The following is a 25,393-nucleotide window of genomic DNA, read 5'->3' as shown; positions in this document are numbered from 1 at the left end:
TCTTCGGACTAGGTCTTGAATAGATAAGTAACCACTTAAAAATACTAGGAGCAAATTGAGAAGGAGGGTATCAGAAAAGTCTGAATGAAAAGAAAATTCTGAACCTATTGAAAATTCTATTTCTATGGAACATGATCTCTACAGCAGGTTCACCATGATGAGATTGCAGAATTATGAGTGAGTGTGTTGAGGTCACTCACTCATAATTAGGAGAGAAGTATAGTCAGTCCTTTGGTATAAGAAGCAAGCCCAAGAGTCAATAATAGGAGACAAAGGCAGAAAGAAAGGAGTTGGGAAAACAGAAAATATGAAAGAAAAAAAGTAAGAGTAAAATTTTTATGAATATGACTAGGGATGCATAGATAGGCCAATATAGTCTAAAGACAGAAGTTGAGAACATATGGTAATGTTTCAAATCTACCAAGTAGTAAATGGTGAAAACAGGATTCAAATCCAGACTTCAAAATTCAAGTTATTATTTCTTTCATTTCATGCTGATTCAGGAAAAAATCTGCTTAAAGACAGAAAAATACTGGGGAAATCCTCAAGAGACCACACAGCCCTGTGTTTGAATAGAGCCCAGAAATTCTAATTTTCCTGTTTCAGGAATATTCAGTCATGAAGGGCATTGGGAGTTTAGCAAGAATTTCCAAATTCATTAGGCTGAGCCAGTACCTTGGGATAGTTTAGGAGATAAAAGAGAAATCAGGGGAAACAGAAGAGTTGATCCTTAGTTTGAATCATTAAAAAAAAAAAATCAGTAAGGTCAGTCTCCAGTACCCTCCATTCCCCCTTTCCATTTGGGCTGAGGGCAGGCAGGCTGCTATCAGCATCTATTGCTTCATACTGGACTTTAAAAATGTAAGTCTTCACTTATGTTGCCAGAGTTGCATAATATGAAATCTTGAGGCCTGAAGAACAGCCACAATTGTAAATGTAACCTCTTTTGATTTAGAATAAAAGCCAGAAGCCATTGACCAAACTCAGAGGCACCAGTAAAGAAAAGATATTAGTATGGAAGTAAGAGGAGCTGGGTTGTAGGCCTGGTGCTCCAATAACTCACTACATCACAGCCAAGTTACTTAACATCTCTGGGCCTCAGTTTTCTCATCTGTATTTTGGAAGGTTACAAACTGATTTGAGTTTCTGTTCTAAGAGTTTCTAATTACTGCTGATTTCACTGAGAGCACGTCAACAGACCTTTTTTTTTTTTTTTAATCAATGTGTAGAAATGATTTCCTTATTTTCCTTTCTCTGAAGAAATCCTCAGCCAAAAACTCCTACTAATAATAACATTTTCTAATATTCTTACTGGTGAAAGGAGACATTACAGACTTACCTCTTGTTCTGTGGGTCTAGACTCTGCAGTTACAGATGGGAAGGACCACATGCTATGTGTACTTTGGCAGGAGGACTGTGTGGCCTTCTGCCAACCTGAGAAGTTGTCCCAAGGATTCTCAGAAATGAGCAAAAACTGCTGGCTCAGGGACAGCCAGTCCTCTCCTTGCTCTGCAGGGACTGAGAATTAAGAGTTGCTTACTGTAATTTCTTTCTCATCTGCTGGCCTTAGAATCTTTGCCTCCTCTCCTGCCCTGCCCACGCACATTTCAATCCACAAAAGATATCCTAAGGTGGCTGTTCCTTTTGTACAATGACATCACTCCAAGAAAAATTTTAACAAAATATACCAAAATCCCTACATTGCCAACATTAGTCACCAGGTCCTACATCTGAATTAAGAATCTGGCAATAATAGTATGCTGCTTGTTTTTTTTTTTTTTAATCAGGCTCATTCAAGGTGCAAATATAAATGTACACATATTCGTGTGTGTGTGTATGTGTAAATATGCATGTTTATATATGTATAATTTTAGTTTATATATTTTTAATTAGTAGTAGAACCCTTGCCTAACATTTGCAAGGTCCTGCATTGTCCAGCTCAGACAAAAATAAAAACTAAAAAAGTTACAAAGTAAACAGGCAAAGAAAATGAAATAAAAGCACTTGAGAAAGAAAAGGTATTACATGTCACTATGTATTTGAAACATGAAAACATTTAAAGTCAATATAAACATCTCAGAGGGGAGGGCAAGATTGAAGATAAAAACTGTTCCATAGTTAGCTTAGCTCCCCAAAGATTCCATGGGCATGCCCTGATGGAGCCTCCTTCATCAGAATCCTATCTCCAGACTCTCTGCAGGTGGCTGCTAGCTTCATAGATTTCCCCCAGCCTGGGAGCCACTTTCCTCAAATAACAAACAGAAGTACATAGTATGAGGCCTTATAAGACCAAGAGTTCTTTTTTCCACATCAATTCCTCTTGACTTAGAAAATGCAAAAAATGAGTCTCAAGCCCACTTGTGTCTGTCATGTGAATATAAGCAGTTTGGAAAGTAATTCCCCGATCAATATCTCATACTTTCTCCTTCAAACACCCAGTGATAGAAATTCAAATATGAATGAAAGCACATCTCATGTTGTGCTTTCAGTTCCTGAATTGTAAGGTGCATCTTGGAGAACACACAAGAATCGTTCTTTTTTAAAAAAAAATGTAATTTATAATGCACATATTATACAATTCAGCCATTTAAAGTATAAAATTCAATAGTGCTTAGTGAAATCAAAGACATATGTAACTATCACAATATTATTTTAGAATATTTTCATACCTGTATTCCTCCACACACACGTGCCCCTAAAAAAAACCCTCTGCACCTGTTTTCCAAAATGGTTGCATCATTTTACATTCACACTAGTTATGCTTGATTGAAATCTATTTCTCCAAATCTCCACCACAGTTTGTTTTCATCCATCTTTTTGATTACAGCCATGTAATCAAAATGCTGTGAAATGCTACCTCACATTGTGGTTTTGATTTGTATTTCTTGAATAACTAATAACATTGAGCATCTTTTCATGTACTCTTTGGCAATTTACATGTCTTCTTTAAAGAAATATTTAGTTTTCTGATCCCTTACCCAATTTTTAACTGAATAATTTGATTTTTTATTATTGGTTTCTAAGAGATTTTATCTGTTTTGAATACAAGATACTCAGCATACATATGATTTACGAATACTTTCTCCCACTGTGAGTTGTCTTTTCACTTTCTTAAAGGTGTCTTTGAATCACAAAATTGTTCAATTCTGATAAAGTTCAATATATTAATTTCTTATTTTGTAGTATGTGCATTTGGTGTCATATCTGAGAAGGCCTTCTTCAATCTAAGTTCACAAAGATTTAATCCTATGCTTACTTCTAAGAATTCTGTAGTTTTAACTCTAAAATTTAAGTTTCTGATCTAGTTTGAATGAATTTTCCATATAATATGAGAAAGGTTCCAACTTCATTTATGACTTGATATGACTTTCAAGCTGTCCCACCACTCTTTGTTAAAAATCAGTTTTGCCTCATCAAGTTTTCTTGGCACTCTTGTTGAAAATCAACTGACGTGGATTTATTTCTGGACTCTTAATCTTCCCTATTGATTAATATGTCTGTCCTTACTCTAGTACCACACTCTCATGATTACTCTGGCTTTAAAGCAATCTTTCTACCAGGAAATGTGTTTCCTCAAAATTTGTCCTTCTTTCTCAAGATTGTTTTGGCTATCCTGGATCTCCTTTATTTTCAGTTGAATTTTAAGATTAGCTTATCAATTTTTAGAAAATAAAGGCAATTTGGATTTTGATAGGTAATATTTTGAATCTGTAGGTCAATATGGGAAGAACTTCCATTTTAACTAAAATCTTTTATCCCATGAATATGCAATGTCTTTTTTTTTTTTTAAAGAGAGAGTGAGAGAGGAGAGAGAGAGAGAGAATTTTTAATATTTATTTATTTTTTTAGTTCTCGGCGGACACAACATCTTTATTGGTATGTGGTGCTGAGGATCGAACCCGGGCCACACGCATGCCAGGCGAGCGCGCTACCGCTTGAGCCACATCCCCAGCCCTATGCAATGTCTTTTTATTTATTGAAATCCTATTTAGTATCTTTCAACAGTTTTTCATACTTTTAAGTATATAGGTTTTAGGCTACATTTTAAAAATACATCCCTAGGATTTTATTTCTTTTAGATACTATTATAAATAGAATTTTTTTCTTAATTTTATTATTGACATGTTCATCACTATTATATAGAAATATATTTGATTTTTAATATTCAATATTTTGAATACTAATTCAATTTATGATGTATATTGTGGAATTTCAGTACACACATACACTGTGTATTAATCAGATCTGGGTAATTGTCCTGTCTATCATCTCAGACATATAACAATTTTTTAGGCTAGGAATACTCAAAATCTTCTCTGGTATTTTGAAATATTCAATTAATTGTTGCTAACCATAGTTACCATATTGTGCTATAGAACATTAAAAGCCATTTCTTCTATACCACCATACTCCTGGACTCATTAACCATCCTTTCTCCATCCCTCTGTCCTCCTAGGCTCTGGTGACAGCTATTCTAGTTTCTCCTTCTTTGACATCAACTTTAGCATCCCCATACAAATTAGAACACGTGGCATTTGCCTTTCTGTGCCTGCTTATTTTGCTTAACATGATAGCCTTCAGTTCTGCCCATGTTTCTGCAAATGACAGAATTTTACTCTTGTGGCTGAATAATATTCCCTTGTGCAAATGTACCATATTTTCTTATTTCATTCATCTGTCAGTAGACACATGAGTTGATTCTATATATTTGCTATTATGAATGGGACTCCAATAAACATGTGACTGCAGTATTTCTTTGACACACTATTTCAATTCCTTTAAATATATACTCCACAATGGGATTGATTTATGATGTGATAGTTCTATTTCTAGTTTTTTCAGGAAGCTCCACATTGTTTTTCATAATGGTTGTGCTAATGTACATTCCCACGAACAACATATATGAGTTCTCCTTTCTCTATAGCCTTGCTAGCATTTGTTATTTTTGTCTTTTTTTATAATCGCCATTAGAACTAGATTAAAATGATATCTCATTGTAGTTTTTATTTTAAGAACTTTAAATTCTTTGTGTGTGTGTGTGTTTACATCAATGTAATTATATTAGTTGAGAATTCACAAGCACTTTTATCAGCCAATAATTTATTTTTAACATTAATTTACAACTTCAAGAATTATCCCTGCATTTCTTGGGTAGAATGGTGCTGTTAGTTGATTAGATTAAGTGTCTAAATAATTGATTGAATTTTTTACTTTAAATCCAAATGTGTAATAAAAGATCACAAAAGTCTCATCTAGTGACCTAACTTCTTGATGTCTTCCCAACCAGGTGAGTCTGTCTTTTCTCACCTCTGTAAGGTAGTTATGGAATATAATATTGCAGCCTCTGAGAGGGGTGAAATCTGTTCAGTTCATTTTTCCTTTTGAGTTAATATTATAGATGTACAAAATAAATAGACATGTAGGTGGTAGATGACCTTCTTAAGTCCTCTCAAGTACCCCACCACCACCAGAACAGACAGGTGTACCTATGGATCATGAAGGAGGGAGGCTGGGAGGGATATTCCTCTGCTACATGGAATTTCCCAAAGGTATTCTCTAACTATGTTATATGCTCTGTGGAATACAAGGTTATCTCATCAAATGTATTTGAAAACAGAAAATTCATATTTTTAAAGGCTTTGGCATGACAGAAGATATATTTATCACTACATAATACATTTACTAAACTTTTTGACAAAAACTATTTATTTACAGAATGCATTTTACAATCTCTATGAATCTGAAAAAATAGTAGCATCTTGAAGAAGTTTTTCATCCATCAAAAAGAACTTCTTAAATGTGTGATTGAGTTAAACTTCTTAAATTTGTGCTGAGTTAATTAACCTCTTTGTGCCTCAATTCTTCATCTGTAAAATGATTGTAATAATCGTATATGTATATGTATATCATATGGTTATAATACGTATCAAATGAGTTAATATTTGCAAAGCAATTACTATAAGCATTTGTTAAATAAATCTTAAATATTATAATGAGCAATTGATAAGAATAATAATTTATTCTAATTTCATTACCATGTTGATATTACTATCTCATTACTACCTCTCTATAAGAATTCCTTTATTGTAGTATACTGAAGGGAGTGGCCCCAGATGATACTCATTATTTTATAATCTGATTACAAAATTTGCACTGGCTTTTTAAGGCATAAAAAATTATGAATTCAATTTTTATTTTATATTGAAAATCTAGAAAAAAAGAGAATTTTATTGAGTCATGGGACAGAGTTTGGGCTTTTATCCCTCTTTGGATGCTTCACCATGGATTAGAAAAAAATGGGTTTTTCTTCCAGTCATTTGTCATGAGTCAAAATTGTCCAGGAAAAGAAATTTCTTTCATATAAGTAAGGTAAATTTTAAAGATTGGTTTACATCTATTGAATTTTTGAAAATTACTTTGTTTCTAGGTTTCACTTTCTGGCAGGAGAGCCCAGAGGAGAAGTCCTCGATAACTCTTTCACTGGAGGAATATGTAAGACTGTCAAAAGCAGTAGAGCAAGTAATCCATACCGTGTTCCGGCCAATCTGGAAAGTGTCAACTTTAAGGTATGCTAGTCTACCATGGTGGCAGCTCCACCACCATGATTACAAACTAAAATTATAATGAAAAATTAGTGAGAAATGAACAGAATAGAAAGGTAGTGAACAATTTTAAATTTAATTGTTCCGTAACCCAATGAGGTTAGTGTTATGGTAAATTTACAGATGAAAAAAATCTAAGACATCTAACTTTAAATAAACTATAGGAAGAAGTGGATTAGAGGGCCAAGTCCAGGTTTCCCTGATTAAAATTCATCTTTTCTCCAGTAAAAGATAGACCTCTAGCATATCTCACATAGATAAAAGGCTCAATTTATTCCAAATTTTCTCATATCATATCTAGTTTTCTTCTATAACAATGACATTTAGACGTAAGAAAGTGTTGGGAACCCAAGAAAAATCAGGAGTAATCCAAGTATGATAAACTAATTCTGCTTACCTTCCTTTCTATTGTATTAGTTGGTTTGGTTGTTTTTGCTTGTTTTTCAAAGTAGCAATGAGCTACTGCCTGTAGCAACTGCCTGTTCTCAGAATCTACCCCAGTGCTTCACATGTAAATGCTCCATACTTGTTATGCTAAGGTGAGCAAACTACTTAACTTGTGTTAAGTGAAACAGAAAATACATGATTTTAATTGTGAAATCCATGCATATAAATGTGACATAGTGGAGAAAGTTTCAAAAGATCCAACTATAGTTTTTGACAGTATGCGTTCACCAAGCAGTCATTTGACCCTTCCTTTAAAGAGACCTTCTTATACATGTAAATACAGACATTTTTAAATTTGATACACTCAATTTAAAATCGTCTAATATACATAAATAAATTTTGGGAAGGCGTGGGACTCTACTGTCATATTTAAATACCTCTGGGAAGACGAACGATACTACTATTAAGATGCATTATATTCAACAGGATTTGCAGACAGAGATAAAAGGTAAACATTTATATATAATGTTACTCTACTGGAAGAATCTTTCTAGTTCCTAAACAACCAGCTCATAAGCTCACTTTCAAAATACAACATTTTTTTTTTAATGTACCTACCTGCTATTTCTTGCACCTCCTTTCAAAAGTGGCCCTGGATTTCTCTATTCCCTTTACAAAGTAGCATACCCATTATCTACACTGTCCGTTCCTTCTTCTCTTCCCCACATCTGTTTGATCAATGACTTCTGTTAATTTTCCTCCTCAATATCTTGGCAACACCATCTTTGCAAAAGATGGGCACTCTGAATATTTCACTCATTTACTTCATATTTATTAAGAACTCATAATATTATAATATACAAATTCTTGCCTTTAGAATAAAATCCAAATACTTTTGGAGGGCATACAAAATCTGGCTCCAATGTCCCAGTCTAATTTTTCACTACTGCTCATGTGTAGTCCCTCCTGCCCCACCATAATACATACAGTCGGATTTTCTCTGAGTTTTTGTTCAAGATGCCCAGTGCTCCCTGTTGACACACTAACATCTTTTTCTTTGGTGTGTCATATATTTTCTTCTTGAGAGCAATTTGTAAAACCAAATATTTGTAATCTGAGTTTTTTAAAGAGATAGTAAGAAAATGTAAGCAACAATATATTTAAATAAAATAATTTCATTTCTTTGTTATTAACTAAGGGCTTTACTTTGTGAACACTTTAAATGTGAACTAGCATACACTACAATATCTGAAAGTCACACTGAACTCTTGACTATATTTTACTGTTAACTATACTCTTTTGCAGCTGTGTTATTTTGTCTTGACTAATTTTGCAAGTTATTTAATGGTGACAAGTGGTTTATCTCTCAGGGCCTCTTACTTAATATTAAGTATTTCAAAACAAGATATTTTCCATTGCAAATCAGACAGGTATATTTAACATTAAGAAGTTCTCTTCAATTTTGAAATTTTAGAAATTCATCTATTATCTCTTCATACCTGCATAATCATAATAGTTTTACTTCTTCTTGAGAAATTCACTTTTCTACCCTTAGCTCAAATGGGTCCCACCAGGTATTTTTTTCCTCTTACTCCTACTTCAAACCAAGTAATACTATTAATCACCCACCGGGCAGAACCAATTGATCAATAGTCTTCCATTTCAGAAACATGGCCAGTAGAGTACTGAAGTTCAAGATCTCAATAAAGCAAAGAGCACACAGGTAGAATGAAAGCAGGATCAGACAGAATCTCTCCCCACTTTTGCTAGTTATTATTTTTCTGAAAGGTACCTTAAGTTACACTGAACACTGAATCAAAGGCACAGACTAAAACTAGCCTTCATTGTTTATCATGAAGTCCCAGTTTAGGCACCGTTTCAGGAAATATTGCTCCTATAGATCTTGTATTTATCCGTGGAATCTGATTGGCAGCACAACACATACCACATTGCATTAAGTGTTTGTGGTTATCACTCTCCCTAACTCCCTGATTAACTCCCTGAATGTAAGCACTAACATTATTCCTTGTCCTCTAACTATGAGTCTTCAATGAATGCACGTTGAATTGTTGAATGCACAAATGAATGAGTGATCATTGCATTTGATATTCACAAGCAGCTTTAACATTTCCCATGTTATACTTTACTTCATATGGATCATTTCTCAGGTACAAACTGAAGAAGATGATCTGAAGACCGATTTCTACAGGGATTTAATTGACTTTGAAAAAAATGAAAAACAACAAGCCTTATCATCAGGGGAAAAGGAGAATTCTTTTTATGTACCAATTTTTTATTCCTCACAAAAAAGTAAAAATGTCCAACATAACTCAGGCTTCAAACAAGCCATTCAGGCCTCCAAAACAAAGGTAATAAAAATCTTTTCTTATCTGTTCATTCTTTCTTGAAAAATTAACACCAATGAAAGCAATCAGGTGCAAAAAGGGGAGAGTTTTTATATACTAACAGTTCAATTTCTTTTTTTTATTTCTTTTTAAAGAGAGAGTGAGAGAGGAGAGAGAGTGAGAGAATTTTTAATATTTATTTTTTAGTTCTCGGCGGACACAACATCTTTGTTGGTATGTGGTGCTGAGGATCGAACCCGGGCCGCACGCATGCCAGGCGAGCGGCTACCGCTTGAGCCACATCCCCAGCCCCAACAGTTGAATTTCTAACACACACTTCAATAGATGTCCTTTTTGTTTTGCATTGTAAATACCACTTTAAAAGTTACAGAAGATATATCTATCTATCTATGATATATCATAGATAGATAGATAGATGAATGCTTCCTTTTAACATTTGATTGTGTTTTTGTTTTCTATTTTCTTCATTATGTCATTATAGATGTGTTTCTCTTATAAATCACATGTAAGAAAACTTTGTCTTTTTGTGGAACATAAAAATCTCAAGCCTTTATTAGGGAAATTCAGCCAAGTTACATTAGTGTACTCGCTGAAACATTTGATCATACTCTTTCCATTTTTAATTTTTTTTTCATCTCACTGTGTTTGAACACAGTGTATATATTTTAGTTTTCTTACTTTTTCTGTTTTTTCACATTTTTATCTATTCCCATTTGTCTTTTTGGTCATTTTAGAACTTCTACTGTACTTTTAAGTTCTAGGGTACTGACCCCACTGTTTTTTTTTTAAGTATGTTTTTACTATATTATTTACTTATTTTTTTATGCGGTGCCTAGGACCTAACCCAGCACCTAACTAGGCAAGGTGCTAGGCAAGGACTCTATTGCCAAGCCACAACCCCAGCCCCCTTTCTTGAGGGTACATTTGCTTTCTTGTTCATAGGCTTCCAATACCATAGCTTTATTGAAGTAGTTAAAAACCTACACATTCTAAGCTGTTCCTAGAGATTGTTTTGTATTTTTTAAAATATTATCTGTATTAGTTTGTGTTTTATTCTGGTTATTTTATAAAGATTTCTCATATAATGCAATGTGCCTAACAATAATCTATATTTTATATTTGTGTAATATATAATATATGTATCTTTATGCATGTGCCACCATTTCCTTTACTCTCATCTTCTCTTTCCTGAGATTTTTTTAGTGTTTTCCTCAAATAGGATGCACATGAGGTTTATTTCCTAAGTCCTTATATATCTAAAATTATTTGCCTTTTCCCTGAGCAATGAAGATAAAGAATATCCTGTTTGTATCATAGTCCTCTTCTCTTGACAGTAGATGATATTCCATGGTCTTCTGATTTCCATTGTTGTGTAGGAAAATAATATGAAAAGCTGATTTTTTGTTGTTATTTTCACTGTCTGGAAATTTATGAGAATTTATTTTTTTTACACTTAGAATTTAGGGTATAACTATGTATTAGATTTTTCCTATTTTCCTTGCCAAAAGCTTTTTACAAAATACTTTCAATGTATAAGGAAATCTTTGTTAATCTTTCTTCATCTATTTCACTTTCTCCATTGTGGCATGTGAAATCTCTTAAGTATATCCTGCAACTCTTAAATTTTATAGGAAACAGGTTTCTGATAGAAATTTTCATACATTTGCAAAGGTCTTTTAAAATAGTGTCATTCTCCTCTACAACCACCATTCTGAGTAGCATTTGTTTTTTCCCCAAGAGATGAATTAGGAGAGTGAGCTCTGAATTGTAGAACCTGGCAGTGAGGAGGGAAAAGGACAGGACTAACACTGGAGCCAATGAGACCAGCAACTGGAGGGACCATTATGTGGCTCCTGCTGCCTTTACCATAGAGTCCCTCATACTTTATCATTGACACATTTATCTACTTATATCAAAATGGGACCTTATATCACCTCACAGATAATTTTCCTAAGCATTCCATTTATCTTCAAAGAAACCCTAAGAGGTAATCAGAATAGATATCATATTACATTTTGGTAGAAGAACAAGTTGAAGTATATGTATTTATTTTTAATTCAATAAACACTTATTAAATACCTACTTGTGGAAGACAGTGCACTTCAGTAAAGATGCTGTGTGCCTAGGGGTGTAGCTCAGTGGTAGAATGTATGTTTAACATGTGTGACGCCCTGGGTTCAATCCCTAGCAAAAGCACCACCCCCAAAAAGAAGCTAAGTGACTTTCAGTGATCTTGGCAGTCAGTAAATGTCAGAGTTAGGAACTGAACTCAGTTATCCTGACTTTTATCCATTGTTCTTATACATTACATTACATTTCAATATATTTGATAATCATTCATTTATTTATTCTTAATTTTAACAAACTGTGGAAAGAGTACAGCCCTGGTGATAGGCATGTAGAAAATGAGAATAAAATAGATTCCATTAATAACATATTGTTCCTTTAGTTTCAAATGGACTATGGTTTTTATACTTCCTCCAAATTTAGCTAAACTTATTAGTAAGACAAGTGAGTGCCAGTATCACCAGGAAGTGAAATACACATCTCTATGAGCTTCTTTTAATCTACTGATTTGGAATATCTGAGGCTGCACATGTCTGGTCCTTTGGCTTTTCTTTTTTAAAATCTCTAATATAGCATTCAGGACTCAAAGTAACTACCTACAAGTAGATCCCAAAAAAATGGGAGGGAAATGGAGATGCTAAAGAGACACAGATGTAGGTATCAGTCCTGATATTAAAACATTTTCACCGAGTTGGTTTATAAATGTTTTAAACATTCTAAAGAACAGGTGTAAAACCCTCATTTGTAGATAAACAGGCATTTTTTGATCCCTAAGAATTTTCTCCCAAGCAGAAACATGCAGGGTCATTTGCAGTATCAAGTCAGAACATATGAAACTACTGTCATTCAACAATTTTGTCTTACAAAATTGTCATCCAAAATCATGACTGCTATCTTCAATTAGATCTGAATAGAATAAGGAAATGTTAGTCTAGATGAAAATGCTACTGCAACTCCTCTCCATCTTCAAGCAGTGAAATCAGCATGCCACACACTTGAAATTTAATCCAAGCCCTTCATTTGATCTTAATGCTTTATTTTATTGGATGAAACCAATGACTTTTTTGGGGGGTGGGGGGAGGTGAGCAAAGAATCTATTAAAAAAAAATAACAATCAGCTCTGTAAGATCCAGGGCTTTTCTGATTTACAAAATTGAAACTACATAGATATGACTAAAATGCAGTAAGATCTCACAAATGATTAAATGCATGTTTTTAATAAACTACCATAATAGTATTCTTTAGTCTAAAACAGCCAGTTCCAGCTATCCCATATTGGTGAGAAGAATAGTATGCCTGTGCTTGTGCTAAGTTTAATTTGTATTTTCTATCATTCCATTTTTTTAAAAAATGGAAATATTGAACCTCCCATAACAGGCATTTCAGATACCCAGGGAGATTATATACTTCTCTCTAAAAGCAAAAGCCCCTCTAACTGTTGAAAACTGTGGTTCTATCACAAAATTCAAGTGTTAAAGTTAAAAATAGAATTAATGGGTACTTACTAAAATGTGAGCTCCACAAGGGCACAATCTTTGGTTACCTTGTGCCTTCTACATCCATAGTATTTGATGGCTGAAAAATAAATTAATGGAAGGCAAAAAGGTAAGAAGGAGAAAGGAAAAAGCAAAGAGAGGAAAATGAACCCTGAGTCTTTTGATCCTTGTGATTTTCTTTCTTTTGCTTTAGCAGTCATTTGGTGCCATAATTATAGTATACAGAAAGATGGATGGCTGCTTAATAATTACCAGTTATAGTTCTTTTGTTAAAATATGGTCATTCATTCTGTTACTATTATTCAAACATTACATTGTGTTATAATTGAAAGACCAAATAAAGTATCTATTTTTTAATAAGCTACTATATGTGAATATTCTCATAGGCCTCAGTGGCCATTTAGGACAATATAAAGAAAAGAGATTTTATTTATTTATTTATTTATTTATTCATTTATTTATTTATTACCAGGGATTGAACCTAGGAGCGCTTAACCACTGAGCCACATCCCCAGTTCTTTTTATTTATTTTGAGACAAGGTGAGGCTAAGTTGTTTTGGGAACTTGCTACATTGCTGAGGCTGGTTTCTAAATTGTAATCCTCCTGGAGTCCTCAGGAGTCAGGAGTCCCTAGGATTACAAGCGTGCCCCACCGTACCTGGCAAGAAATGAGATTTTAAGCGTTATAACAACCATCTAATCCTAATTAACCTAACATAAAAAGAAATGATGAAACAAACAAAAACCCACATCTATTTTTGCCTATGGGTAAAGGAGAAAGAATATAAAAAAATTTGTTTCAAATTCACCCCTAAATCATTTGGAATCACAGCATTTTGTCATTGAAAGGAAGTGTAAAGTATTCCTTGGAGCACTGCCCTCATCTTGTCACTGGACAACAAAAGTTTAGAAAATTTAAATGCTTTTTCCAGTTAGTGATGAAGCTACACAGTTGCCAAACTCCACTTGAATCTTTACACAATCATTTTTCAATGGTTTGCATTAGTAAGGCATTCTAAATAAAAACTCAGTGGGGATGCAGCCATGGTGGGCAATCAAGAGAGAAAGATTGATCATTTCTTTTTTGGTACAGAACATAGGCCTCAGTCACACAGTTCCCATTATTGAGATAATCTCATCTGTTTAGTGCTCTGAACATCTCAGGAAAAGGTACTGGAACATAAAATGAAAATTATAATTGTGTATGAGATAATATGCAATAGAGTTAAAATTGTTCTCATACTGTGGAAGGAAACAAGCTTAATGATAAATTAATGGCACTTAAAAGCTTTCATTACCTTTGATCTTCCTTTTTATTTTTATTTCTTAACTTTTTTTAAATTTCATTTAGGATTCTAGTTTCGTTAGGATCCATAAAGTGATAAAGGTCTTAAACTTCACAATGAAAGCAGAGGATCTGCAGCTTTCTGACATCTTTTTGAAAGCCCTTAACCATCTGCCTTTAGAATACAACTCTGCTCTATACAGCCAGATATTTGAGAACTTTGGTACACACTACTTCACCTCCGGCTCCCTGGGAGGTGTGTATGACCTTCTCTACCAGTTTAGCCGTGAAGAGCTGAAGAACTCAGGTACGTTTCCCTCAGCCGCCCCCTCCCCTTTTTAAAGTGGTAGGATGGCATGCAATACATTTTTTTCTCCTACTCTGCTATTTGAATAATTCTTCGTTGACTTTATTTAGACCTGCTTTATTTCCAGAATGATATGAAGAACAATAAAAAGTTCATACTCAGATAAATTAAAAATAGAGAATTGTACCAAAAAATAAGTATGCCTAGTCTCTGTGATTGGGCATTGTATTTGTCTCTGAATTTCCTGACATCTCAAAGCATCATAAGCTACACAGCAGAAGATACATAAAAGAGAGAGGTTTTCCAATACCACAAGGAAAACAAAGGTTGTCCTGGAACTCCATTCTGAAGATAATTTACTTATAGCATTTTTATTGCAGATAATTATATAGAGCAACATTTATAGCAAATTCAATAGCAATCATTTACTTTTAATGATTTTAAGTAAAAGTCAAGGGCATAAAGTGGAAGAACAATAAGGAAACTGAAAAGGGACTGAGTTACTACAGGCCCGTACATACTACTAGTGATAGAACATGAAACCAAATTTGAAGTTATTTTATTTGAGGAAAGGTTACAACTTCATGTCTTGAGGTTTGGAGCAGACATTTTTGTGCTTGCATATAAAATAACAACATAAACCTCTTTCTTAAATATTATCTGAAATTGTCAATATTAATTATCATTATAGTTTAAGTTCCTTTGGATTATTATTTTTTTTCTAGCTCCTGTGTGAAATGACCAAGGATCCTTGTGATGACTATCATGTTTCTCTTAAGAACAAAACTGGGGGCCTGGGATCGTGGCTCAGTGGTAGAGTGCTTTCCTAGCATGTGTGAGGCACTAGGTTCAATTGTCATGTACCTCATATAAAAATTAAAAAAAAAAATAAAAGTCCATTGACAACTAAAGAAAAAATGGTTTTCTTAAAAAAAAAAAAAGGATAAAATTGGGAAACTATGATAACCAGAACTGAACTCATCAATTCCCCTAAATAAATCAAAATTATTCATCATTAAACTTTTATCAGAAGAAACCAGAAATTTATTTTAAAGTACAGTAACAGGCTAGCCCTTGGGTCAATACAATTTTAGTCCCTCTGTTCTTATATCTCATTGTGGCAACTACTAATGTTTAATATGGCTTCCCTGAGTCCCTCCAAATCTTAAGGTACTTTATAATCTATTTCCTAAGAAAAATACTGGGAAAAATATCTTTCAGAAGGATTTTTAATAAGAAGGTTTTAATAAATTTTTATCTGACATGTTTACTAAAATCCAAACTATTTATGCTGTTTATTTAACTATTATATTATTATTATAATATTATTTTATTTAACTATTATACTGTCTGCCCCTTGAGTTCCATTTCTTTATTCATTCTACTGTAGCCAAGCTTACATAATGAATTTGATGTCTTCAGCCACTGCTATAGTATCAATGCTAATCCTGAGCAAAAAAAGGCTGGGGCAAATCCTAGCTCCTTTTAGATGCTGTGGAGCCCAGACAATAATTTCCTATTTGATGAGTATACTCACATATTCAAAGCAAAGCCTTTAAAAGCTTAGAGATCAGGTCAGTTAAAGAACTGTGTAGATCTCTAATCAACCACCTAATGTTTCAATAGGTGAAGACTGATAGGCTAAACTTTACAGCTAAAACACTCTCACCTCCCCTCTCTTTCTCTGTAAATAGAGATTGACTATTAGACATACATTATGAAGGAAAGAGAGAGTTTGAGGTGCATTGAGTCACTAAAATTAATGCTCATACATATTTATATATCCATGTACACACCAGATATACATAGACACATGCTATACATAAATTCACACTATATATATATTACTTATAGTGTGCATATGAACAGAATATATATGTGTATGTATTTAATATACTTTACAACGTTGTATTCAATATTCTTAGGTTCTGAATATTCTGATGTACAGTAAATAGACATATTATACCTATACGTACATAGATGTTTCTAAGTCACAATAATAATATGGCTGTGCAATTTTAATTGTAGTTAAAATGAAGCACATTCACATAGAAACAAAGCTCAATAAAATGGAATTAGACAATGGGTGGGCTTGCCTGCTTCTGCAACATACATTCTGGTCTTCTCTCTTTTCTCTCTTTCTATTTCTTCACCCTTTACCTAGACATAATATGAAAGTAGAGTATAGAATTAGTTTCTGTTATACTATATTCAATGAGCATTATACTCTTTGCCTTTGAGAAAGTTACTTGAAACTTGAATGAAATAAAATAAAATTGCTTTTTGTTTTCATTCCTTGATTTATTCCTCTATTATTCAGTGTCCCATAGTCATGTTAAAACTTTGAATAAAAGTTGACATTTCTTCAGTGTGCAAGATGAAAAGAATTTCAGAAACACAGTGAAAACATTAAGCAATTAAAGTATCATAAAAAATGGTAATTTAAAACTTTTGTTGGGAAGTCATCTTCTGCTCTGAATTTGAGGTGAAAAAGTATTCACAATACTATGTATTAGGATGATATTTTCACTAACACTATTGACTTAGAGTACCTGAGGACCTGATAGAAATACTGATCCCTGTGTTGCAGCAGGAGGACACTTAGGTGTGAAATTTGGATATTGGAAGCTCCTTGGTTAATTAGTAGATAGAAACCAGGCAGCAATGACAGGACATATGATGGGGAAGAAAAAGCTTGTGCAGAAATTTATTGATAAAGAACTAATATCTTAATGATTCTGCTTTCAATGCCATAAGAAAGACTCAGACTTCAGCTTCTTTGGGATTCACAGATAGCCCTCAGGAAATAAAATTGAGTTTATAGTTTTTGTGTGTGTGTGTCATAGTTAATTAACTGGACATATAAAATTCAATTTTCACTTATAAATAATAAAAACCTAAAGAAAGGAACTGTGTGTTATGAAACTAAATTCCTAGCGTTTCCCAAGGATTTTGCTGATCCACTTATAAAACAGTGCTACCACCAAGAAAAGGAAACTGTATTTATTTAGCCAGCTTCAAATAGTCATCTTTTTTGCTAGCGTTGAACAGGCCAGGTAAACATGAGGGCTCCAAGCTAATAATTTTTTACTCCCAACTAGTAACACATCTCTTCAAATATGTCAAACTGCCAAAAAAGAAAAGACCTGTGTAGAAAGCAGATCTAATTCACAATACCCAGCCTTATTTCTCAGAGATCTGTGCCTTCAGGTTTGCATGCCCCATCATGCCCAACTGGTGCCTCAATCTTTAAAAGTGCTCTTCCCTGTTTATTATAACCTACAACCCTAAATATCAGTATTTGAAAAAAAATATGTTGCTTTAAGGTGCTTAAAATCTGATAGTAACAGTGATAACTCTCATGAACTTGTTTTTTGTAAGGCAACTTTCAACTAAATAAAAAACCTGGATTCTAATTTTGATATTTCTGGCAGTGAGTCAGGAAGATTGGAGAGCTGTTTTAAGAAAAAGACAGGCTTTAAGGTCCTGGGCAACAGTGAATAGAAACAGGGAGAAGCTAACACAACCCTATGGGGTGGGCTACAGTGTTCTCATAGATGCTTCCTAGGGTCAGTGTTGCAGCAGGAGATGCAGGAACTCAATCATGGATTCCCTTCAAATTAGCCCAGATAGGTAGGAACCACTAGGTGTATAAATGTGCTCAGTCTATTTCCTTGCACTGTATTCTACTCATACGTGGTATTGAGGTCACTGAGAATGACCACAGACATTGCAGTGGGAGTGATTCAGATGGCAAAATATTCAATGGATGAGGACTGGGAGTTTGGAAAAGGACAAAAACAATGAGAATTAAAGGTACCATATAACCCAAGCCTTAGAGCATCAAGGATTTTACAAGACTTATAAGACTGTAAAAAGTCATCCAGTAAAAGCAACTTTAAGAAACTAGGGAGATGTCAATCCCAGATCCCACAACTAAAGGGGTGGAAATAAGGCAGTGTCGACCTCCCGCAGAGACAACAGGGAAACAGGATGGAATACAGGTTTGAATTCAGGAGAGCCAGGGAGGAGATGAAGAGCTCATAGTTCAGGGAGTCAGAATTTCTGGGATTAAAATAAGAAATGTTGGGAGGTAGGAAAGAGTGAAAAGCTGAGTCCTGGAGAGGACGCATAGAAGATGAAAATGAGTGTTCAGGGAAGGAGAGATGTTCGGCATTTACATTTTAGGTCATGTACAGGTGAAATACGCTTAGGTCTCATGGAATCAGCTGTGACCCAGAAAGCAGGCCTTATAGTGGGGTTCAGAACAGAGCATGTCTAAATCTCTTGATTTTCAGGGATATTCAATGGCCATGTGCAGAAGAAAAGATAGGCTTTAAGGTCCTGGGCAACAGTGAATAGAAACAGGGAGAAGCTAACACAACCCTATGGGGTGGGCTACAGTGTTCTCATAGATGCTTCCTAGGGTCAGTGTTGCAGCAGGAGATGCAGGAACTCAAAGACACACTTTCTGTTCATTATCTCTGGTCCTATGCAAATCTGAATCAGTATAAAACACCGTCTACTGGAATTAAGGACAGAGGCTTAGAGTGTCTCACTCTAAAAGGGACCAGAGTTTCATGTTCCTCCTCTGAATGCTCAATGGCACAGTCTAAGTGGGTTTTGTTTGTATTCCATTTTCTAGGGTTAACAGAGGAAGAAATCCGAAACTGTATCCATATTGAAAAGAAGAAGCGTATTCTTTTTGTTAAGAAAACAAAAGTAGAGAAGAAATGTACTACTAACAAGCTGTCAGAAAAATATGAAGGTAATGGTCCTTTCTTAGCCACTTGTCCAGTGTGTCCTGGGACTGCCTGTAACTTAAGTACTATATTGCATATGACTGTGCTATCTTTAACATTTAACATTTCATTCACCTGCCTCACAGCCCTGTGTGTGACAGGGGAAAGGTGCAAATAAAATAACATTAGCACTACTTAAAATATTTTCAAGTAGTGGCTAAAGTTTTCTTTATCTAATTCTTAAGCTGTTAAATTTGGGTGGAGAGGCTCCTGGAGATTGAACTCAAGTGGCACTTGACCACTGTGTCACATCCTAGTCCTATTTTGTATTTTATTTAGAGACAGGGTCTCACTGAGTTGCTAAGGGCCTCACTAAGTTGCTGCTGGGATTGCGCCTGGCTAAAGCTGTTTAATTTAATGAACAATTTCTAAGTATCCCCATGGGTAGAATTCAGTATGAAGCTTTGTAAGGCGAAGGAGTAAGATCTGGACATTCTTATTAAGAAACTTACAGAGTAAGGATATATATAAATGACCATTAAAAATAGACTGATAAATGTTTAGAAGAGGTATTTTTTAAAGGCTATGAAAGTACATTGGGCTGAAAAAGATGGGCAGATGGTCTTGTGACAAGAACTATTTGGGGGCCATGCATTGAAGGCAGAAGTTGACTTTGGCAAATGAAGAGGAGGAGAAAGAAAATCCAGGCCAACCTTTCAAAGAAAAAAGACACTAGTCAGGTTTTGCAGAATATCTTCCTCTTTCCCAGTGTTTTGGCTACTGCCCTCTTACATCCTAATCCCCAACCCAGATTTCTCTTCTGAGCTCCAGACACCAGATGTTTACCAAGCAAATCTACCTGAACATCAGTATGTTCTTTCCTTTCTCAAGCTGTTCTCATCATTATCTAGTGTTGCCTTAGTTTCACAGCCTATAGGGACTATTGTGAAGACTTAACAGTACGACTAGCATAGGAACCAGCAAACTGTGCCTACCTCTTTTCCCCTCTCCTTCAACATTCCCAGGCTTGAGGCATGGTGGTGCCATCCACCAGGTCAACCAAGCCAGGAATCTGGGAATCGCCTTTGATTTTTTTCCTTCTTTCTAACCCCCATATTTAATAAGTAACCATGTATAATCAATTCTGTCTCCTGAATACCTCTCAAAGTGTTCTCTTCTCTTTAATTCCATGTACATAACTCCATTCATTATATCCAACCTGGACTATCACAAAAGTCTCTAAAACTGGTCTCCTTGTTCTGAGTATTCCCTTCTTGCAGTCTATTCTACACATTTTTGTGAGAGGGATTTTCTCCAAGACAAATCTTATTCATGAAACCCTTATGCTTTAAATATGTCATGGTCCCTTATAGCCTCAAGGATAAGCCCGCACATCTCTCTGCATAGCTCAACTTTATGTCATCTCCTAAACACGTCATGCTCTCGGCTATGCCTTGCCTCTATAAATAACTCTTTACTCTGTGCACAATTTTTTTTATTCTCTTACTTTGCCTGACTGCCACTCATTTTTTCAGAACAAAGGAAAGGAAACAGGATCACAGAAACTCCTAGATTTGAAACTGACACTCTCATAAGGAATATGAAAGAAAAATAAAAATGTAATATTCATCACCAAAATAATAAATATATTATTCTAAATACATAGAAATTTGGCTTGAATATAAGTATAATGAGAAGAACTGTATTAACAATTACATTTGCATTCTAGCAAAACAAAAAAGGAAAGAAAATGAAGGCAAAACAACATACAAAACAGACAAGTAATTTAGTAATATAAATCAAAGAATGGATACAGATTCTTTACTAGCTTATCATGAAAGAGAATATTTTAATAAGAACATGAATTCGATAAGTCGAAAGCTCAAAGATAAAAATTTAAATGTGCAAATTAAAGGAAAAGGAAGACTTCAAAGTCAAGGTAAAAACATTGAGCAGCATTACCGTTATCATTATAAATAAATTAGACACTGAATGGACAAAACATAATGGTCTGAATATAAAATTAATAAAGTTAAACACATGTAAGAATTATCTAAAGAAATCACAATAAGTACAGAAAAAAAATCAGTTATTATTAAAGAAAATCTAATGAAAATAGAATGAATGACAAACCATGTAAGTTCATGTACAAATATGTAACAAATCCTACTAATGTGTGTAATTATAATGCACCAATAAAATTTTTTAATTTAAAAAATAATGAAACTATTAAAACATGCACACAACAATAATAGCAGTGTTTTGTAAGAATCTATCCTGGGTGACACACACCGATAATCCCACCTACTTGGGAGGCTGAGGCGGGAGGATCGGAAGTTCAGTGCCAGCTTCAGCAACTTAACAAGATCCTGTTTCAAAACAAAAAATAAAGAAAAGGCCTATAGCTCTACAGTAGAGTACCTTGGATTCAATCACAAGTACCATAAAATAAGAGTCTTCAAAATAAATGAATAAATTTTATATGTATAATTATGTCAGAGTTAACCCCCAATATTATGTATAACTATAAGATACTAATAAAAACATTGAAAAGACATATGGTTTACGTATGCAACTTCAAGGGAAAAAAAACTGATTTTTTTTTTTTTACTAAATCCAAAGATTTAGAAAATGAACTCTACAAGTATCTCAGTTGAAAAACACAAGTTTTATACACAACAATGACAAAACCTGGTTGTCCTAGACTTCTCCATAACAACATTCTGCGTAACAAGCTATTGGAGAAATCCCACAGATTTCTGAACAGGGGAAAGAAATGCCTCCATATGGAAAAATAACAGGAAGACGTTATCAAAACATGAAAGAATTCTGGTGATATACATTCTTGAGTACTTACTGATAAAAAAAAATACTCAAAATCATGTCACAAAGAAAAAAATGAAAAAGAACAATTGGAATAATTCGCATGTTCAGATAGGGCTTTTTTATAAAGTGGAACTTAAAGTCTTTCTCAAATGCCCATTTCTTCTAAGTAATAAAAAATATAAAAATGCCCAATGTAATGTAACACAGTTATTCAGTGTTTCATTTTTCAATTTTCAGTCAAATGTAAGATTCCCTCACCTTTCTCCTTTGATGTTTCTCAGGGATATTCTGTGTGTGTGTTTATGTGTGTGTACATGTGCATGCATGTGTATGTGTGTACATTTGTACATGCATTGGGGGAAGGGTATCCTAGCATCAGAGGAAAAATGAAACCTTTGTTAGCACAAAGCCCTTTTGTCTTTGCTGCCCTCAGCTGATCTATTATTTGCCTACCTTGGTCCTCATCATTAGATACTGGCACCCACCACCAATGCTAATGGTCCTGCCATACCCTTTGAATCTTCTTCATATCAACCAACATCATGCCCCTTTGTCTAAAACCCTCTCTCAAGATTTCCTCATCTTCTTTAAGATTTAGGCAACTCCTAACTCTTTCCTGAACACATAATAGCAAACTGTGAGTGCCTTTAAAGCAACTCAGGGGACCATTTGCTTGGGCACCATGTGGGATATAAAATATTCTCTACAAGTGTCACCATTCTCATTCTACTCATAGAGAAGATTTAGATACAAACGACTATGCATTGCTATCAAATTTCTCTTGTATTACCATCCCTCCCAAGACTGCTCAGTGCAATAGAATCCCAGGTCTGAGCTAAGAAATTCATCACGTCTAAATTTTCATTATACCATATCTAACATTCTCCATTTTCCCTTCCACTCAAAAATCTATTTTTTTTTCCATTTGAGAAAGAAAGGGGTTCTTATGTCATTGTTCAGTTTTTCATTCTATGACTGGTATTATAAATTCTATGGTTTGAATCCTAGCAGGTTTGGCTCTTGGTATTTAAGTTAAAGTTTTAAGAATTCCAAGAATTCTTTTCTCTTTCAACAGCCTGGTTCTTGACTTTGAAAACCATGGCCTTTAGGTCTATAATTTCTGCTAGATTCAAAAGTATACTTGAGAATTCAGAAGAAAGGTTTTTTATTCTTTTTTTCTGTCAATCTTCTCTATTTTGAGGCTGTACTATTGAAAAACCCACGATGTGGCTTTAATTGTGAGAGGAATGGCAGAGATAGAGCTTAAAAACACATGGAAAGCTTATTGACAATAAGACTGAGATCCTAATTAGAATAATATGTACTTCATGTTAGTATAAATATGTCAAATTATACTCTACTGTCATGTGTAACAAAAAAAGAACAAAAAATAAATAAATAAATTGCTGAAGACCAAAAAATTAAGGAAACAGACAAGAGTTAATACCAAGACTTTAATCCAATAAATAAAAAAAGAATTTAGGAGTGAAGAAACAGTGGGCAAACACGAGTCAAGGAAGACTGAATCATTTAATATATAAAACTAACATTAAGTAAGGGGAATGAGGATTTTGTTTTTCTGAATTGCTTAAATATTTAATATGCTCAAAATGCAATATTTGTTTCAAAACAAACAAGTCTATAAATTATTAACTTATCAGGCAGTCCAAGGAGCCATTCTGTTTACCACCTGTTGTTATTCATGATTAAAGTAGCTACACTTCTGTTTAATCTCACTGCAACCCCTATTCACAGTATCATAGCACTCAATGCACTGTTTACTTCCTATTTCCTTCATTAAGATGTGAACAAATTTAGGACAGTGATATAGTCTTTATGTCCACCATGCCTAACACAATATGAATGTTTAATCAATGTATTTATTTTTATTGTTGGATACAGAATAGTGGGATTCGTTATGCCAAACTTATATGTGCATATAACATGATTTGATCAATCTCATCTCCCATTAATCAATGTATTTCTATAAACATGAAAAATTGAAAGAAATGATGCACGAATGATCAACATTTAGTAAGTTCCTATTATGTTCCAGGTTCCACTCTAATTGCTTTGTGTGTGTGAACTTTTCATCCTCTTAGTGACCCCAGGAGACTGCTTCAGTTATTACCTTATAGATGAGGAAACAGAAGCACAGAGAGGCAAAGGTTGAATACATAAGTGAATATTTCTATTTTTTTAGCATAAATTTGTGAAATAAACCACGGAAAGCAGTTTTTTCTGTATTAAGCAGGACTGGGGGCTGGGGTTGTGGCTCAGCGGTAGAACACTCGCCTAGCACATGCAAGGTCCTGGGATCAATCCTCGGCACCACATAAAAATAAATAAGTAAAATAAAGGTATTGTGTCCAACTACCACTAAAAAATAAATATTTTTTAAAAAAGCAGGACTGTATGCCTTGGTTAAATATTTGGACTTAATCCTATTTAAATATTCTCACTATAGCACTTAGGATCTTCAGGACGGTAATAGGTGTTAAGTGTGAAAAGGGAGTTGTTGCATCTTTAAATTTGAAAACTCCCAGTGTAAAAAATAGTTAAAGAGAACTCCTCTAAGTTTTTAAAATCATGAAGAACACTATGATTTTCTTTTTTCAATAACCCTATATGGTATGCAGTTACCACACCCTCTCTCCCCAAAAAAAGGCCTAACCAAGAAATTTAGATTTAGTATTGGGCCAAACACTCTGGTGAATTCAGTAGAAAAACAGTAAAAATTACTAAGTATGGAAGTAAACTCTCCTTTACAGATTATTTCTAGCTGTGATGGATTAAGTACATTGCATTTCTATTAAATTTACAAGACAAACTATATAAATTCAAATTTTGGCTCCACTATTGATTAACAATGTAACCAACATCAAGACCCTTCTTTGCTTTGCTTTGGGTTTTTGACATATAAAATGAAACTAATATTATTTATTTAATGTATGTTTCATGAGAACTTAACAGTCTATATAAAATGATAAGAATAAAGCCTGTCTTGTACTAAATACTGAGCTCGTATAAGTTATCCTTTGGCACTTGTCTAGGTGACATATAGTAAAGACATGTAATGTAGGGAAATAGTAGAAATTTAGAAATAGGCAAACATATCAAGTAAGCCTGTCATGAAAGAAGATATTCAAAGAGCAAACATGAAAAGAACATTATCAGGAGTTGAAATAAATTTAAATCCCATAAGATACTACCTCATACAAATGGTGAAATTTTTAATTTTTGTTTTGGCTTTTGCTGAAATTTTTTAAATTTTTTTCATGTTTTTATTGGTACATTATAATTATTCATAATAGT

The 25,393-nt window shown here is 34.0% G+C and overlaps 1 protein-coding gene across 1 annotated transcript in view; it reads left to right on the top strand.

Annotated features, from left to right (window-relative positions):
• The window catches only part of C6 (complement C6), an 83,671-nt gene that overhangs the window by 32,130 nt on the left and 26,148 nt on the right, over window positions 1-25,393 (top strand). Inside the window, exons 6-9 of the mRNA XM_081302820.1 lie at window positions 6,428-6,566; window positions 9,158-9,358; window positions 14,270-14,510; window positions 19,156-19,278. Of these exons, the coding sequence (XP_081158946.1) occupies window positions 6,428-6,566; window positions 9,158-9,358; window positions 14,270-14,510; window positions 19,156-19,278 (704 nt within the window). The remainder of the gene's footprint in view (window positions 1-6,427; window positions 6,567-9,157; window positions 9,359-14,269; window positions 14,511-19,155; window positions 19,279-25,393) is intronic.

Source organism: Spermophilus citellus (genome assembly GCF_964194105.1).
Source record: "Spermophilus citellus genome assembly, chromosome: 1".
NCBI classification, from domain to species: domain Eukaryota; kingdom Metazoa; phylum Chordata; class Mammalia; order Rodentia; family Sciuridae; genus Spermophilus; species Spermophilus citellus.
Note: the sequence above shows the minus strand (reverse complement) of the source record. Positions and strands in the feature narration are given on the sequence as shown.